At 47.6% G+C, this 18,395-nt stretch overlaps 1 protein-coding gene across 2 annotated transcripts in view; it reads right to left on the bottom strand.

Annotated features, from left to right (window-relative positions):
* The window catches only part of FYN (FYN proto-oncogene, Src family tyrosine kinase), a 215,850-nt gene that overhangs the window by 17,680 nt on the left and 179,775 nt on the right, over positions 1–18,395 (bottom strand). For both annotated transcript variants that reach the window (XM_039252207.1, XM_039252208.1), the window contains exons 9-11: positions 17,679–17,858; positions 15,810–15,886; positions 15,560–15,713 (exon numbers count right to left, since the gene is read on the bottom strand). In XM_039252207.1, coding sequence (XP_039108138.1) covers positions 15,560–15,713; positions 15,810–15,886; positions 17,679–17,858 — 411 coding nt within the window. The remainder of the gene's footprint in view (positions 1–15,559; positions 15,714–15,809; positions 15,887–17,678; positions 17,859–18,395) is intronic.

Here is an 18,395-nt window from a genome sequence, read left to right as displayed (position 1 = left end):
GAGGCAGGTAACTGGACACCAATCCCTCACACTCACAGGCCCTGGTCTTTCTCATGTAAAATAAGGTTAATAGTCATCCAGGCTTTAGGCCCGAGAAGGAGAGGGTTGTGGATTTATTCACGTATCAGAGTTGGACCACAAAATAACATGAAAACCCCACTACTGCTGGCTGGTTTTGTTTGCTCTTTTCCTACCATGAGGGTTTTGGAGTTCCTGCGCTGTGCCCAGCACCGTACCTCGTGCGGGGGACACACCAGTGAACTCAACCGCTGGCTCTCAGGGAGCATGGGGCTTAGTCTGGGAAGGGGATTAAATAAGTGAGTGGCCATTACAGATGTCAGACAGTGACCGATGCTATAAAGAATAATGAAATGGGCTACACGGACAGATTTTATGGGGCTCTGCAAGGCCCACTAAGGACTTTGGATCCCATCCTAAGTGTGATGAGAAGCCACTGGGGCTTGTGAGCAGAACATCATGACATCCCACCTTATTCTTTCTCCTTATTCTTTCAGTGTGGAAGATAATGTATCATTGCCTTGAGAACGATTTATGATGAGAAGGAATGTGAAAAGCATTTTGACTTTTCAAAACTCTCGAGGAGCATCATGACATTTCAAGGCCCATGGGTGTCTATTAGCAATTAGTATTGGCTAAGTTATACTTTTACTGTCACCTCTGACATCATGTTTACTTAACTAGTGGCTCCAGTCACATTTGTGCTATTTCAGTACACTTTTCAGGTCTGAATAATATTAATAATCTCAGCAACAAAGGAGTAAGACTGCAAAGCTCAAACATTTCTATGAGAAATGAATTAATGATCTTTTCTGAGTTTATTCTTCCCTGATGTCCTTCCTTGCCTTTCTTGTGTCTCTGTTTTAGGCTCTTCTTCATACTTCACTTTCTTCATTTTTAAAATATTTGTTTATTTATAATTTTTCATGTTTATTTTTGAGAGAGGGACAGAGCTTGGGAGGGGGAGGGGCAGAGAGAGAGGGAGACACAGAATCCGAAACAGGCTCCAGGCTCTGAGCTGTCAACAGAGCCTGATGCGGGGCTCGAACTCATGAGCCATGAGATCATGGCCTGAGCTGAAGTCAGATGCTCAACCGACTGAGCCACCCAGGTGCCCCCTTTTTTATTCTTTTAAGTTTATTTATTTTGAGAAAGAGAAAAAGAGAGAGAGAGACAGAGAGAGAGAGAGAGAGAGAGAGAGAGAGAGAGAGGGAGGGAGGTGAGGAGGCAGAGAGAGAGGGAGACACAGAATCACCCAAAGCAGTCTGCGCTGTCAGCGAGGAGCCCCTTAAGGGGCTCAAATTCATGAACCGTGAGATCATGACCTGAGAGAAGTCAGGAGTCAGACACTTAATGGACTGAGCCACCCAGGCGCCCCCATCCTCTGATCTCTAATGGCAAGTGAGAGGCCGAGGCGTTGCAGACTCCTCCCTCCCTGCTTACTCTCTTGGGGGACATACACAGGCTCTCACGACTTCTGCTGCCCATCATCTTTGTGTGAATGGGCTGGAAATACTACACAGACGGTTTCTCCTCCAAAGTCCCAGTTCTTGATTCGCAAATGTCTAAGGGACAAAGCCTCTACAGTATCTCACCTTTATCTCAAATGTGGTGACTAGCCGTCTAACTTCATCATTTTACCAACTCATCTTACTATGAATGCTTTCTTATAAAGGATATTCTTGTATTAGGCAGAAAATTTTACTAAAAGACTGACCTGACTTAATTAATAGTATTTTAGGATGCAAATGGAGTATCATTAAAAAAAAATTTTTTTTTTACTATCCCTTTTCTGGGGATAGTAATCATCATCATTCTGCTAGGCTTCAAAGCAGAAAAAACCTGAAAGCCAGCTGGGACTTCTTTCTTTCCTAAAACCTCTGAGCTAATCCATCACCAAGGTTTCTTTTTCTTCACTCTGGTGTTTTTTTTTTTTTTGTTTGTTTGTTGTTTTTGTTTTTGTTTTTTAGTAATCTCTATGCATAACATAAGGTTTGAACTCATGACCCTGAGATCAAGAGTCACATGCTCTACCAATTGAGCCCGCCAGGCACCCCGTATCACCAAGACTTCCTGTTTTCTTCTTTGACATGTCAAATTTGCCCTTTCTTGTTTAAGTTCTTTGCTGAAATTTATCTTGGGTTCCTGTCCCTCTAATCAGTCCCTTGTCATGGTGCCCTGCCTTTGGCTCACTGTCCTTCCAATGAGTCACTTAAACCTCAGCCTCATAATCCTCCCCTCACCAACTTCACTGTGGGCCCCCCATTGCATTAAGGCAAAATCCTCCACCTGTTTTTCATGCCCATGTATCTGTTCAACTTCAGCTCTTGCTACCCCAAACCCATGTTCTTGTCTGAGTTTGCTTTCCCGGAACCTATACCCTGCACTTGGCATAATCATCTTGCTTCTTGTTAGCTTTTTCTAAACATCTCCTCTCCTTCCACCTGCTTAGCTGAAGCCTCCTCATCTCAAGTCCCACTTTCTTCGTGAAATCATCTGTGATTACTCCAGCCTTCACTGATCTCTCCCATGCACTTGGAGCCAATGCTATGAATAACAATATAATGCTTGGCAATAATATCCACCATAATAGCTAAACATACTGAGGGCTTGCTAAGTGTCAGGCATCATGCTAAATGCTTTACACGCAGGAGGTACATACCAGCAACAGTCCTGTTTTCCAGATGAGAAAACTGAACAGAGAGGTAAAATGATGTGCCAAAGGACATGTGGAAATGGTGCACAGGGATTTGAATCAGGGAGTCTGGCTCCAGAGCCCGACTGCTTAAACACTATACATCATGTGGCTGTGTCCATGTCTCTAGCATGTCTTTTTGCTAGTTCTGCATGTGTTATTTTTTATCTCCTTAAATAAAATGTAAATCCTTGGAGGTTAAAGACCATGTTTTATACTTACATTCCTCGACAGTACCTTGCCTAAGGCTGGTTAAAGAGCAACTGCTCAGCAAATCTTTAACTTGTTAAAGGGTCAACCTAGCAATATATCTAACCCTGTGATGGCCATAGAAATTCTCTTCCTTTACACAGATTAAAATCAAACCCAGAAAAGAAAAGAGTAAATACACAGCAGTGTAACAAACTAACAATTGTTTCCACCCTTAATGTTATAGGAATAAACTCATCCTTACCACACTCTAGGACAGTCTGCGGGAGTGCTCTTGGTGTTTAAGTGAAACAAAAAGACCAGCTTAATTCATTATGCCAGGATGGCTTGTTCCAACCCCCAGACTCCATTCCAGTCAATGACGAACCTATATCCCTAGTGGCTAGGCAGTCCGCTTTCTTTGCCTCAAACAGACACAGTTTCTACTTGATTTGGTTACTTACTAGACTGTATGCATCTTCATGCAGTAAGATGATGGCAGTGGCATTAGAAATGTTAAATGAAGACAGCGGAGACTTCTGCTCCCAAGTCTACTTCCTGCACTAAGTGTATAAGTTGTCCAGGGATCAGGGAGAAAATGCTCTTGAGTGACAGCGCAAAGGGGCCCACCTGTGGGCTGCGCTGCGATTGAGGGGTCATTTATGGAAGGCCCAGGGTGGCCATTTGTGAAAGTAGCTTCTGAGTCAGCAGATCTGGGGTTGCACACTCGATTTGCCTGGTGATCACTTAAAACCTCCCCCAGTCTCAGTCTCCATGTCTGTAAATTGGGACAATGATAACCTCATGAGGGTGCGGTGAGAATTATAAATAATATAAGGGATTCAGCACAGCATCTGGCACCTGAATAAATGCCAGCTACTGTTTTATTTGGACAGTAATGCAAAGGCACTGAGTTGCATCAGGTTAGCCAAAGCTCTCCAAACTTGAGAGGAAAAGAGGATGAAGAAAACTCAGTGTGCTCATCAATCAATTACTGAGAACTTACTGAGCCTCCAGTTAGTCCCCAGTGCAGTGGGAGGGCCTCCTAAGAAAACCAAGCTGCCTTAGGCCTTTTGAGGAAGCTGGGGAGACAGAGCTCCCAGGCAAATCCAACAAAGAGCTAAATAGACTGTGGCGTTGGCTTTGGGAAAAACAGGGTTCAGGAGAGAGGGAAAGAGTGCGCAGAGAATGGGGACTCTGGGTAGAGGTGGCCACGTTGAAATGCCACGGTGTGACCCATGTTTCTCCCTGACACTGGCTCAGCTCAGGGGCCAGGACAGGCCTGGGTGTGGCCCAGCTCACATTACTGGCTCTTGGTGGAGAGCTGGACTGTTAAGCCTCCTCCCACCCCAGCACCCCAGGCCCATTCCGTAGCCCTGTTTCAGAAAATTTCCCCTCTGGCTAAAAAACCGGGCCAAGGTAGAGAAGGCAAAGCCAGTGTGGAATAAAAGCAGCCCAGTCCTTCCTACAGAGAATACACTGGTGCCCTGACAGCGTTTTCAAGAAGGAGAGGCATTAGCTTCAACAACAGACACTGTTTTTTCTGAACCACAGATCCATCCAGGGTCCTCTTTAATTATGAAGCCACAAACTCTGCAAATTATTACATTCAAAATTAAATAATATGCAGTACTTCAACTTTAAAGTTCCCCTGAGGAATAAAGGAAAAGAAATCACAAACCATGCCAGTGACCGGAAGCTGATTACAGTGGCGGGGAGGGGGGACAAGGCAGGACGAGGTCAGGATATCCTGTAGAAGAGGTGAAGTCAAAGCTGAGCCGACCTGGAACCCGGAGGTTATTCAAACAAAACGAGGATTTCAAACCCAGAGAACCAGGCAAAGCAAAAACTCAAAGATTTGTCACGCGGGGCCAAGGGAATGACTTTCAAATTTCCCAAACTGTGTCTGGAGTGAGACAACTGTGTGTTTTCCAGTTATTCCTGGTGACACATGCTGTTGAAATTTCTATGATAGCTTCCTAAGGTTTTAGCACCTTGTTTTAAAAGTAAAAGTAAAGGAGAAGTCAAGGGTACAATGAGTTCACATGAGGTGCCCTCTGCAATGCGTACGGTGAGCAGGGAATTTGAGAAGGCGGGAGGTAAGGAGTAGGGAGGCCGTCCCATCAGGGGTGTGGGTGGAGGAAGGAGGAGGCTGGCCAAGGAAGACGTGAAGCAAGGGCCAGCGGCAGGGCCTGAACGTACCGCGAAGACAAGGCTGGGGTGGCTAGGCACAGATCCAAAGTCTGGTGTGGCTGCATCCACGGAAGGGAGGAAAGTCCCAAGGGAAGCCCCAAATGGAGGACCAAACAGAGAAGGGGTGCAATCGGAACAACCAGAGGATGGGGGGGGAGCAAACCCAGCCCCCGGGGAGCTGGGGGGTGAGGCTGCAGCCAAGGCAGGAGTCCTGGCATCGTGCCGTTGAGGAAGGAAGGGCAGACCGTTAGATGGACCGGGAAGGACGGCAGAGCCTCGTGCAAAAGACAGAAAACAGGCTGTGACAGTTCTACCATCTGTGGGGGACACAGCAGGTGAGGGGAGGGTGTGCCGGCTGCTGGTCTCCCCACCACCCTCCTCCCAGTGGTGACCAATGGCACCCCAGGGGAACTCTCACTGGCAGCACGAGAGAATGACATTCATGGCATCTCCTGAAACCACGGGTATTTGGTCCTCTCTCAGGAAGGGAATCTAAGACCCATGCAGAAGACTGTTTACAGTGCAGATCGGGTTGGTGGGCTCCTGTAAGTGGTTATCGTGGGTGGAACTGAGGAAAGAAGGAACCTTGCTAGCTATTCTAGAACACTAGAGCTCCGAGTAATTCCAATGATCCTTCCAGTTTTCTGACAGCCACATGAGAAGCAGAATCAGAATACATATTCTGATTCACAATTCCAATAGGATGGACACCACCTTCGTGGACTTTTTTCCAGAATAAAAGAGAGAAAGCCGTACACAGGGCTCTGGGACTGCCTGTATGCTGCTGTTCAGGGTGGGGAGAACTCGGCCCTAAGTAAGAAACGGGTGTCTGGGCTGCAGCTCAACCCAGAAATTATTCCAGGAATCCAGCCACCCCCAGAAGGGGCAGCGGGCCTGGTTCAGTCTGACGTCATGCCGCCAAGTATGCTAGGCAGCAAGGAGGAGCCCTGGGGTGCTTGGGAACAGCTGGTGGTCATATTGAGGGTTTCGCTGGAGTTAGGAAGAAGGGATCTGCAGAGGACAAGAACCACTTTGGGGTTGATTTTTCAGATTGCCCCCCCACAGTGCCTGTGCCACTGGGGACACCAGCATGATGCTGCTGCGCTTTCTTTCCGCTGGAAGAAACGGAGGCTTCAAGATGTGGGGCAGCTTTCCTCTGCACTGCCTGTCCCTGATTATCCAGATGATGCAAATGAAGGAGTTCCTTCTGCCAGCAAAGCAAGATGAGGAAGCCAAGTGACATTTTTGATGTTTGATGGCAGTCTGCAGTTCCTATTTACACACTTTAAAATCACAGAGGGTGACCATCTGCTTCCTTCTTGCTGATTACTAAGAAACGTGGGACGCAGAGACCAAGGACACGCTCTTGACCATTCAGGAACAACCGCCAAATTGCTCTGCCCAAGACAGCACAAAGGAGAAAGACACCCTCACGGAACACAACACGTGACTGCCCGGCGCGGAGAAAGAGGAAAGACATTCAGGGGAGCAGGCTCACTGATCAGGGCTTACAGCTCCCATCTGTTTCCCCCGGGGGCTGTCAGGGAGTGGAGGGAGTGCGTGCACCCCTCCCTTCCTGTAGTTTTAGTCTTAAAGCAAGGTCTGGGGTAGGTAGGCAAGGGGGAGTTCAAGTGCCTTTCTTTCCCCTGTATGGCTCTCCGCGCGCCCTTTCTACGAGGGAAAAGGACGCTGTGTGCCATTCGTCTCCCTTTCCCGGGCGGAACGACCCACCCACCGCCGGGCAGCCGGGCCCCCGCGGCTCCGCCGCGGCACAAAGCGTCCCTCTCGGAAGCGCCGCGGAAGCGCTGGGCTGTCGCGGCGGAATACAAATGAAGGCGCTTTTCAGGCTGGAGACGGAAGCGCACCGCGCTAGGCGGGGACGGCGGTGCGGGGGGGCGGGCGCGCGGGACCCCCTGCGGGAGGCGCCCCTGCGCGCCGCGGGCAGACGGCCCCTCGGGACGGGACGCGGGGGCGGGAGGGTCAGTCCCAACAAACACGTTTCCTGCTCGCGACTTAAAACAATGGCTGCTTCGGAGAGGGTTTGCTTTCAAAGGATGGTGTGCTCCTCTCGTATGGAAAGACTTTGATTAAATTCCGCAATTAAACGCGTTCCCCGGTCGCCCCCCCTTCCCTGACATTTGCCCTTCAGGTCACAGCGCACTGTGTGGGAACTGCAGTGCTGTTGTTGACAGGGAAGAAGAAACGCATGTGCCGACAGGGCCAGAGAGAGGGCAGCTCCCGGCGAGATCAGCCTTGATGTGCCACCGGATTACAGAGGCCTCAGATGAGGCTGATTAATAATTCTGCAGGAGCCCTTGAGCTGGAAAGCTGGCGCTCTGAGTCCGATAATCCCCAGTCATTGTGATAACAAAGGAAGGACAGAAACTGAATTCACAGTTGTGAATTGTGAAATTCAGGATTTGAAAGAAACCGGGATCCGCTTCTTCCTGACTGTGTTTGTCAACCTCGCTGCCTCCTTGTTTGTGTTAAATGGCTACTGTGCTTTTTGAATCCAAAATCTGATTATATTTAATTAGCACAGGCATCTGGGATTTCTAATACACAAAGAGTTATTAAAGTAACAAATCTTTCTAAAATATGTTCACCATGAAAGAATGTGTTAATTTATGCAGTAACCATTTTTTAACATGAAATAATTAACATGAAAACTGCAACAATTATGAATTCTTCGCAGTCTAATTTATATGTGAATTTTCCTCCAGATAATAATCTATTCAACTTAAACCTGCAATACTGGGAGCATTTGAACAGACACATTTTTCTTCTTCTATTTAATACACAAACCTAAACTCACAGCATGTCTTATACAAAATCACGAAAGCCCCGGCTTCCACATACATTCCAAAGATCCAAAGACTAAGTTGCCTTGACATTAGTTGCCTCAACAATGATCTGTCATTAACTTACACCTTAAAAAAACACACACAAAAAACCAAGACAGAGCAATTCTATACTCCTGTTTTTGTGATGATTCAAATCAGCAGAGGAGTGGGCTAAATAGGCAGGTGGCTTGGCTGGGAGTTGTTAGGGAAAGATCAAGTGGGTGTGTGTGTGAGGGCTGAGGAGGAGAAGGAGGGAGGGAGGGATAGAGAAACACACACACACAAAACAGCTACTATCAACCCACTGGATCAATAGTGATATTACTACTACTACTAGCTACAACTATACAGCTAACAGCTTAGCATTTTGCTTTGTGATAAGTGCTTTTTATGTATCAAGCCATAGAATTCTGTGATATAGATAACTATTTTTATCCCTGTTTTCAGGAGTGAATGAAGGCTCAGAGAGGTTAGGTAACTTGTCAAGGTTACAGCTAATTAGCAGCAATGCTAGGATTCACACCAAGATCATTTTGATTTCATGGGCTGTGCTTTTTTTTTTTTTAATTATACACAGACAGTACAAGTGGGGAAGGGGCAGAGAGGCAGGGGTGGGGGGTGGAGGGGGAGCATCTTAAGCAGGCTCCACACTCAGCACAGAGCCCGACATGTGGCTCCATCCCAGGACCCTGGGATCATGACCTGAGCCTATTGTTGGATGCTCAACCGATTGAGCCACCGAGGCGCTCTGTCATTCGTCATGCTCTTAAATATCCACCCTATCTTTGGGATGGCGTGTGTGTGTATGAGTGAGTGTGAAGAAGAAAACAATCTGGCTATCCAGAAAGACATAAAGCTAAGTGCTGCCAGGTGCAGCAGGAAGGAGTGAATAACACCAACACCTTCTCTAATTCTCACAACCTCCTGAAAGGTGACCAATACCAACCCGACTTCAAGGATGTGAAGGCAGAAGTTCACCAAGGCTAGAGCTTATGCAAAATCCACGGGCAGGAAATGGCAGAGCCCAGATCCGAACGCAGACCAGCTCTAGCTCCACAGCTCCTGTGCTTCCCATTACCCCAAAGACCATCTGCAGGGAGTGCTGCTGTAGCAACCCATCCTCTCTGGAGGGTCCGGTCCTGCTGTCACCACGGGATCTCATTTCCAGAGACAGAGCCCTCCCCCCCCCCACCCCCGTTGCTCAGAGAGCATGGGCACATGTCTGAAGAGTGTGGAGTGGTGACAGTGATTTTGGCTATTTTCACTGCTGTACTCGAATATCTATTAAATACCTACTATGTGGGGCGCCTGGGTGGCTTAGTCGGTTAAGCGTCCGACTTTCACTTAGGTCATGATCTCGCAGTTCGTGGGTTCGAGCCCCGCGTCGGGCTCTGTGCTGACTGCCAGCTCAGAGCCTGGAGCCTGTTTCAGAGTCTGTGACTCCCTCTCTCTCTGACCCTCCCCTGCTCACGCTGTCTCTCTCTCTCTCTCTCCTAGAAATAAAAATAAATAAATAAATAAATAAATAAATACATACATACATACATACATACTATGTGCTCTGTGTTGATCTTCAGGCCAAATCACGTCTACAGAGAAGCAGCAACACTGGGTCCACAGGTACTTGGGAGAAGAGCCACAACCGTGCTTGCACAAGTATGTGTGTACATGTGCACAAGCAAACACGACCATTGGCGACGTTGTGGAGAACGCCCACCAGATACTCGGGCTTGACAAGATGAAAAACAATGGAGGCAGCGCGCAGGCAGGGACAGTTCTCAGCAGGGAAGGCTGAGGAAAAAAGGAAAATCGGGAGCCGCAGCTGCGCTTGGGCTGGAGGGACCCTTGCAGCCTGTGGGTGATGCGAAGTGCTGACTGCCCAGATAGGTAGAGCTGGCTGTCAAATAAGAAACTCATTTTTTTTTCTCTTAGAAGACTGATTCTTCTTTATTGATTACTAGTAGTCTCTTTCTTAAAAAAATTTTAGGCAAGAAAAAAAGATGCTTTTTGTTATACATCAAACACATAAAGTTTGGGTTATAAGAATGGTTTTTATATTCTACAACCCTCAAAGAGGTTTGATAGACAGCCCATTTAATCCTCACACTAACTATGTGAGGTAATTATTTTCATTATCTCCATTTCACAGATGCTAAAACTGAGGCTCAGAAAGGTTAAATGATTTGCCTGGGGACACCAAACTTGTAAGTGACAGACCTTATTCAGATCCAGGCCTCTTTTTTTTTTTAAATTTAATTTTTTAATGTTTATTATTATTATTATTATTATTATTATTATTTTTGAGAGAGAGAGAGAGAGAGAGGGAGAAGGAGAGAGAGAGAGAGAGGGAGACACAGAATCCGAAGCATGCTCCAGGCTCTGAGCTGCCAGCACAGAGCCCGACTCGGGGCTCAAACTCATGAATGGTGAGATCACGACCTGAGCCAAAGTCAGGCATTCAGCCAACTGAGCCACCCAGGTGCCCCAAGGCCTCCTGACTTCTAACCGAGGTTCCTCAGTCTTACCAGGCTCCCTCAGCAGCCCAGAGGGAAGTACGCCACCAGCCAATAACACAGTAACCGTGTGTTGTACCTTTGAAGCCACGCCCACACAATCTGCTGGGCAGTATTTATAAATGCTAATCACAGGCTTGCCTTATGACGAACCGTTCTGGTCCTGGGATATAGCCAAGAGACAGGAGGGACATAGCAGCCTCCTTCATAATGGCCCCAAGTCGGCAGTACCAGTAGAACAAATAAACTGATATATCTGTACAATGGAATACAACTCAGCAATAAAAAGGAAAGAACTGACCCCTGCAGCAACACGGGTGAACCTCATGGACACAATGATGGGAAAGAAGCCAGACACAGAAGGGTCATACTATATGATTCATTTCCATGACGTTTAATTATGGGCAGCATGAATCGATGGTGACAGAGGTAAAAACAGTAGCTACCCTTCAGGTGGCTACTGGCTGGAAGGGGGATGAGGCGGCCTTTCAGGTGCTGGCCGCGTTCTGTACCTTCATCTGTGGGTGGTTTCAGGGCCATATACATATGTAAAAATTTACTAAGTTGTGCACTGCAGATTTCTTCATTTTAGTGTTGTATTATGGCTCAGTAAAAAATAAGTGTCCACAAAAGCAAGTCATTCTGATACACAAGCCAAGTCTACCTGAACTTGCTAGGTTTAAACCAACACCAGTCAGCACAGAGCCTCCTGGAAGCTTATGAAGAAAGTAGAGTTCTATCAAGAATTCTCCCACTGCTTCCTGTCTGTTTGTGTGAGCTCTGAAGGATCTGATGGTTGTAGGGGCTGTGGGTCTTGGAAAGCAGGCTTGGTGACAGCCGTCCATGCTGGTGGTTCTTGGAGGCGAGGTGTGGATGTGTGAGGACAACATCCAGACAGTGGACCCTCAGGGTGCGGTGCCTGCGGCACAGGCAGGCCTGGGGTGGGCTCTGCAGCGGTGCGGGATAGGGAGGTGGCTGAGACGGGACCTGAGGCGAGGGTGCAGGTCGGGAGCTCGGACAGGAGGGAACGGGGCATGCGCCTGGAAACGAGGACCCACGGCAGTGGTATGGGGTGAGGGCTTGCACACCGAGCTTAGATCCGCCACCACGACCTCCTCAAGCTCAACAAATCCAAAACCAAACTCACCCTCTTTCCTCTGGAAATGAGCTCTTCCTTCTGACTCATTCATTCTGGTTACTGGCAATTCCGTTCTCGTGATACTTGCATCTGACTGTGGGGGAATTCTCTTTGCTTCCCCTCTCCCTTATCAGAACAGCGTTTGAGCCTTTCCATTATGTCTACAGTCCATCTTGCATGTATTTATTCCCCTAGGACTTAGTCTTGTACAGGACACAATAACAACAGTATTTATATATGACTTGCCCTGTGCTGGGCACCATGCTACATACTTCACGTGTTTTGCTTTTAGGTATCTTGGCAAAAAATGAAAGCACAAAGCAGGTAAAACATATTTCCACGTTACAGGTAAGCAAACTGAGGTGTGGGAAAGTTAAAGAATTTGGCCAAGGCCTCAGAGCTGGCAGGCTATGGTTCTATGTGGCTTCGGCGATGGGTGTCCCTCTGCATGCCTGCAGGCCGCCCGGGTACAGCCTCAGGCTTCCTTAGGCAGAGTCCCTTTCCCAGGTGGGGCATTCAAATAATTAATGCTGGCATTACTTAGAGACCCTGATTGGACAGAACTTAGCAACGAGTTTATGACTAAAGAAGATGTGCTGTGATTGAGGGAGGTATACAGGCAATAGAGAATGAGCGATAGCAGTTAATTTCTAGCTGCCTCTAGGATGCTGTTGCCAGGGGACCACCCTCACAGGCTCTGACCCTGGTCTTGACCTTCTCCCCGACAGGGGCTTCTGCTTACAGTGCAGTCAGGTAGGGGGTAGGAGGAAAGGAACACAGGAAGTTCTGTTTAACACATGTCCAAATTTCAATTCTACTTGTGCCCTGGGAAATGTCACTGCATCTACCCAGGGCAGGGGGGACAGTATCAGGCATTCGTGTGCCCTTAGATGGGAAACCCTACAATGGTGTTGCAAAACAACTGTCACTCGCAGTCCCCAAATACCTGTGTTGGGCACTTGCTTCTGAACACTGCCCATACTTCCGTAATGAAGCTTTAGCCTGCCTGTGGCCTGTGGGTATCATAAAACCCAACTTGTAAATATTACCAGACACACGGATCAGCTGTCTGGAGGAGCTGATTCGTCCCCAGCAGAGATGTCAGCATGTAGCATGCATGCCGTCTGCAGAGCGCACCAGCAGATACACACCAGGCCCTTTCTGTCTCGTAAAGGGGCTGGGCAGGGCAGACCCTCGGGAGGAATTTTACAAACAGTTGGGTTGTTCCAGAACTGGAAAATGAAGCTCTTTCCAGCTCCCTCACACATGCACGTTAGAAAGTGCCCCTTAAAAACTTTCTCATAAAATTAAGAAAAAAAGAGACGTATGACTAATCTCAACTTTTATTTTTTGTTTTTAAATCACTGTCTTGATGAGAGGCCATCAGTATAGGTTAAGAGGGCAGATGCAATAGTGCCGGCTATACCTGGATTCAAATCCTGCCTCTGCCCTTTCACGAGCTGTGTGACTTTGTACAAGTTACTTAACCCCTCTGAGTCTATCGTTTGCCTCCCGGCTCCTCAGGGCTGGCTACCCACTCAGGCCTGGCTCTCAGTAGGTATCCTGTAAACGCCCCATCTCCTTCCTTTCCCTCTGCTGCAGGGCAGTGTTCTTGTATTCTTGCAAATCCCGGAGCTCCCAACCTTTTTTTCTTTCTCCAAGTTCAGTTCTCCACTTCATTTACTTCTCCTTACTTATCTCTTTCCAGTGTGTGTCATGGATATGAAAATATTTGTGAGAGGGAAGAGAGAAACAGAAAGAATTTAAGACAGATGGGTGGGACTACTTAGAAGTTAAGCCCTGGAAACATGGTACAAAGGGTATGAAGCTGATATGAAAGGTGTCAGGACAGCATCTGGGAAACTGATGGTGGGAGGTGAGGAAGCCACCAGAAGGGTGATCAAGACAGCTGACTGGGGAGGAGGCTGGGACTTGGTGGCCAGGACTGAGGGTGGCCACCGTGGCCCTGTTCCATGGCAGAGGCGTGCTGTCAGGGAAACCAGTGAGGAGCCCTCATACACCTTCCCCTGGGGCGCCGGTCCCCCAGGGCCATGGCCAGAGGACCGGACCCCACTCTGTGAACTAAACATTCAGCCCTGTCAACAGCACCTCCGCCAACATCCTCAGTTTCTGCCCTCTAGCCTTCTCGTTTGTGGATGGTTCAAGGTATGGACTTGTAGCCACAAATTCTGTGGAGTGCAGAGTCCGGGAGAAGGGGACAATCAAGCCCCGGACTGCCCCAGCGGCACCAGGACTCTATTCACGCAGGCAAGGATGCTTACACGATGGATTGCCGAGACCGACTCCAATCTCACCCCTTCCTAAATCAAATATTTATGTCCCCAAACCTTCACCTGCTCCCCTTCCTTCTGGGTCTGTGAGTTGGGATCTAATGGGTTTGCCTCAGGGTGAAATCTCACATTTAGGGCCAGGTCTCAGACCCCAGTGGCACTGCAGACCCTCTCAGCTCACCCAAACTCAAAATCATGTTTCTCGCTGGACTGCCAGTGCCAATCACAGCTGCCCATGTGCCCCTGATTAGGGATGTGGCCTCCGTCTGGCCCCACAGGAGTGTGCATGCACGCATGTGTGGGCATAACGTGTGGGCATACTCGCTGTGTGGGCCTTTGACTCCAGAACAGAACCGCCTGCCATGTGTTGGGGAAATTCAAATAGCCGAGCTGTCTGACCAACATGTAATCGAGCACTTGGACAGTATCTGCACCAGCCAGGGTCTCAGTTTAACCGTTTTCCTCATCACTCGAGAATGATAAAAGGAGGGAAGAACTGGCATGAAGTGACAGAATTTAGAAAGGATAGGAATTCCAAGGTGGCTATTACAAAATCCAGCAGAAAGCACTGCCCTGTAATACGTTCCAGGCACCGCTCAGCCCTGCTCAGAATGCCTAGGCTTGGTACAAACAACAGTCATGAAGGCCACCCACTTCCTTCAGATGTGAGCATTCTATTCTCCATGGGGAGCCCACACTCGACTGCAAACGGCACAGTCAGTTCCATACATTTACCTGTTGGCTCCTGTGTGCAGATCCAGGAAGATAAAAAATAACCCTGGGAATTCCCTCCCTGGCATCTGGTGCTCTAAAAGCACCCAAAAAGCTCCCCACCAGAGTGGCTGTTGGTTTGGGATGTATTTAATCTAGAGTCTAATTTCTACAAATCTGTGGAGGTGGGAGAATGGAGGGAGATGATTTAGGGGAGGTGGGGCTGCCTAGGAGACACCGTTATTTTCGGTCCTCCTTCTAGATGATTCCCCTTCTATTCTCTCTGCTCTGGACCCAGCAGGACTCATGAGCGGGCTCCCCTGACTGCTGGCTTCCTGCTGGGTTTGGCAGGATTTCTGGAGGAGGAGCTCAGGTATGAAGCCCCTGATCCACGCCTGGCCTCTGTTTGCCAAAGGTGGCCTCTGGTTCTTAGCTCCGGTGCCTGCCTCTTCCCTTCCCCACCGCCCTTCTAGTCTCGGGTCAGGCTCGGGGCTGTTGCTACCTCTGGGATATCACCTCCTGCCTCGTTAACTTTCCTAACTCTGCCATTGCCTTTATAAAGAACTCCTTTATTAAGGTCTCCAATGAGAGTACTTTCTCTGTTCTGCTGACACTTTGATGGAATGATGAGCCATTATTTGATTTCTCTTTTGGCCTTCCACAGCCCTTTCTCCAAAGGCAAAGCGTCCCAGGCCTGGACACTGTGAGGAGGGCAGCATGAGCCAGCAAGACCACATCAGTGGACACTCATTCACCAACAAGCAACATCTTGTCCATCTACTGGACCCATTACAGCCTCCCATCTGCAAAGCTGTCAGATTCTTGCCAGATTAAGAAGAAAACACTTGGCCAAACAATGCCATTTCAAATATTTTCTGGAGGAAGGGAAGGGAAGGGGAGAGGAGAGGTCCTGGAGTAGCGCCTATTCTTGAGGCTGGGTTCATGAGCCCTCCTATTTAAGTGCCCACCTTGTCGTGCTGTGTACTCATTGTCTTCGATCAATCTGGCCAGTCCAAAGTCGGCAATCTTGCATATGAGTCCGTTCCCCACCAGGATGTTTGCTGACCGCAGATCCCTATGGATATAATTCATGCGCTCGATGTAAGCCATTCCTGCAGCAACCTGTGGAAACCGAGGAACAGGACCCATTACCCCACGACTCATCATACTGACATGGCAGTAAACCCAAGGTAGGAACCGAGGGACCACGCGGCCTACCTGTGCGGCCATATCCACAAGATTTGGTAACTTCAGAGCTCTTCCTTCCCCATCTTTTAAGAAATCAAGTAAACTTCCTAGGAACAAAAATTAAAACCATTTTAGTTTACTTTGAAAGATAAAAATGCCTGACAGAGGGTTGGGTTTGGTTTTCTTATTAGAAGTAATGAAGTGATTGAATGAACAATGCCATCAATGAAGAAAAGATTTATACACACAAAAAAAAGAAGGTAGAAAAAACTCTGTGCATTTAAAGGCACCAGTTTTATATTTCAGAAACAAATTAATAGTGACTCCATTTCCAAGGAAAACAACAAAAATTTGATAAACCTACAAGAAATGGGATGCAATTCTCTGTGTCATAAAGAAGGACATATGAGGAGCTGACCACTTTAGCCTCATCTCCCATCAGCCCTGAATGAAGCAGTGACACAGGGAAAATGCCACCCTGGCCGAGCGGCTCCCCAGAGTGTGATCCTGGAGCCTGCAAGAAGAACATCCCTCAGGGAATCTGTTAGGAATGCACGCTCTCAGGCTCTACCTTAGAATCAGAACGAGAGACTCTGGAGGCGGGGAGCAGAAAGCTGCATTTTCAGAATAACCCTAAATGATTCTGATACATAGTAAAGTTTGAGAATCACTGGCCTCACTTACTTACAGATTTTTTTTTTAAATGTTTTATTTATTTCTAGGAGAGAGAGAGAGAGAGAGACAGCGTGAGCAGGGGAGGGTCAGAGGGAGAGGGAGTCACAGACTGAAACAGGCTCCAGGCTCTGATTTGGCAGTCAGCACAGAGCCCGACGCGGGGCTTTAACCCACGAACCGCGAGATCATGACCTAAGCGAAAGTCGGATGCTTAACCGACTAAGCCACCCAGGCGCCCCTCAGATTTTTAAATCAAGAAAAGAATATTTGAGGATTAGAGGGTGGGGCAGGTAGTTCCCCCTGTTAGATCATGGCCGACCAGGTCTTCAAGACCTCTGAAACAAAGCAGCTGAAGCTTCAGAGCCACTGTGGTAACGGCCTAGGGAGCTCAGACCAACCCCAGGGCTGAAACAATTGTGTGCAGAGGCTGGATGGAGGCTCCTGACGGTCAGAGGTGATTGTTTCCATGCTTTAATCGCAAAGCTATTTACCAAATAACCCTGGATACAAAGGACAAACAATCTGTCAGGGAAAAAAAATGTCCAAGTATATTTAAAAAGAAAGTATGTGGACGGGAAAAACGATACCGGTGTCCTCTGATGTACGATGCATTGCCTTTTAAGACTGGTTCTTGTTTGGTTTGTCTATTTTTCCAAAACAAGTGATCTCGGGCCTTATCCTTGGCAATATTGCTTTTATTAGAAAGACAGAGAGAGACAGAGGCAGAGAGAGAATGAGAATAAAATGCACTCTTTAAAAGTATGTCTTTCTTCGTCTGATGTTTAAGAAGAGAACTGGGAAAGAAAAGGTGCTGAGAAGATGGAGACTAAGCTGAGCCCTGAGACCAGTGTCCGATATTAGGTGTTTGGCCCTGAACAAGGAAATTTAGCACAAGCCATGGCATTCAGAATAACAGCAAATGATCACAGCCCTCCAGCTCATCTCCAGAATTAAATATGAATACTTTAATTATGGAGAGGAGCTGGGACTCCTGACATGTGCGATGTGCAAAAGGTGCTGCATTTCATAAGGATCCGGGTGGGGGGAGGGGGGCAAACTCAAGGTCATGGTCTGTTCTAAAAATGCTTTCATTAATGAGCACATGGTTTGCGCTTCCTGACAGGAATATGAGATTCATGCAGAAACTAGAAAAAAAGCAGGCAGGCATCTCCGTCTCCCTCCCCGAAATAACCCCCGTGGGTCAGCTGTGCGGTGGGGCCTGACCTTTATTCATGTACTCGGTGACAATGTAGATGGGCTCCTCGGACACCACAGCATACAGCTGGACCAGCTTGTCATGTTTCAACTTCTTCATGATCTGTGCCTCCTCCAGGAATGACTCGGGGGACATTGTGCCTGGTTTAAGAGTCTTTATGGCTACTTTTGTGTTTCCATTCCAGGTACCTGCACACATCCCACAATGTTAAGTCAAACCACGGATCCTCTTTTGATGGGAGAACACAAAAGCTTTTAAATCAATAGCTACTTGCATAAGGTTAGATTTTAACTTAGAAAAACTTAATATCCTTTTTTTGTTGAACGAAGACAAGTGAATGTAATAAGGACTCTGTCAAATATTTTCAACAGGAAAAATGAGTTGACTTATAGCTATGTTATGGTTTATAATCCTTTTAGCTTTTTCCTGATTTTGATATACGCCACTTTCCTTTACTGGCTCACCCCTGTGATTACAAATTGGTACCAAAAGCGCTGGATGCTTCTTTAACAAGGCTGAAAGTTCAAAGGCTAGAACAGGCCTGACAGTGATCCCTTAGATGGTAGAGTAAGCATGGAAGAAACTAGAATAAGTTCCATTTTATGAAGTGTGCCATTTAAAAAAAAAAACACGACAACACACTGAGGAAGGCTAGAAGTTACCTTTAGACTTTTCACTGTCTGCAGTGGGTGAGCTACTTGACAGAGACCTTGAACAGCTGATTA

This window comes from Hyaena hyaena, unplaced genomic scaffold (genome assembly GCF_003009895.1).
Source record: "Hyaena hyaena isolate Hyena2069 unplaced genomic scaffold, ASM300989v1 scaffold_412, whole genome shotgun sequence".
In the NCBI taxonomy this organism is placed as follows: domain Eukaryota; kingdom Metazoa; phylum Chordata; class Mammalia; order Carnivora; family Hyaenidae; genus Hyaena; species Hyaena hyaena.
The sequence above is the reverse complement of the archived record's forward strand: the minus strand, read 5'-3'. Positions and strand labels throughout refer to the sequence as shown.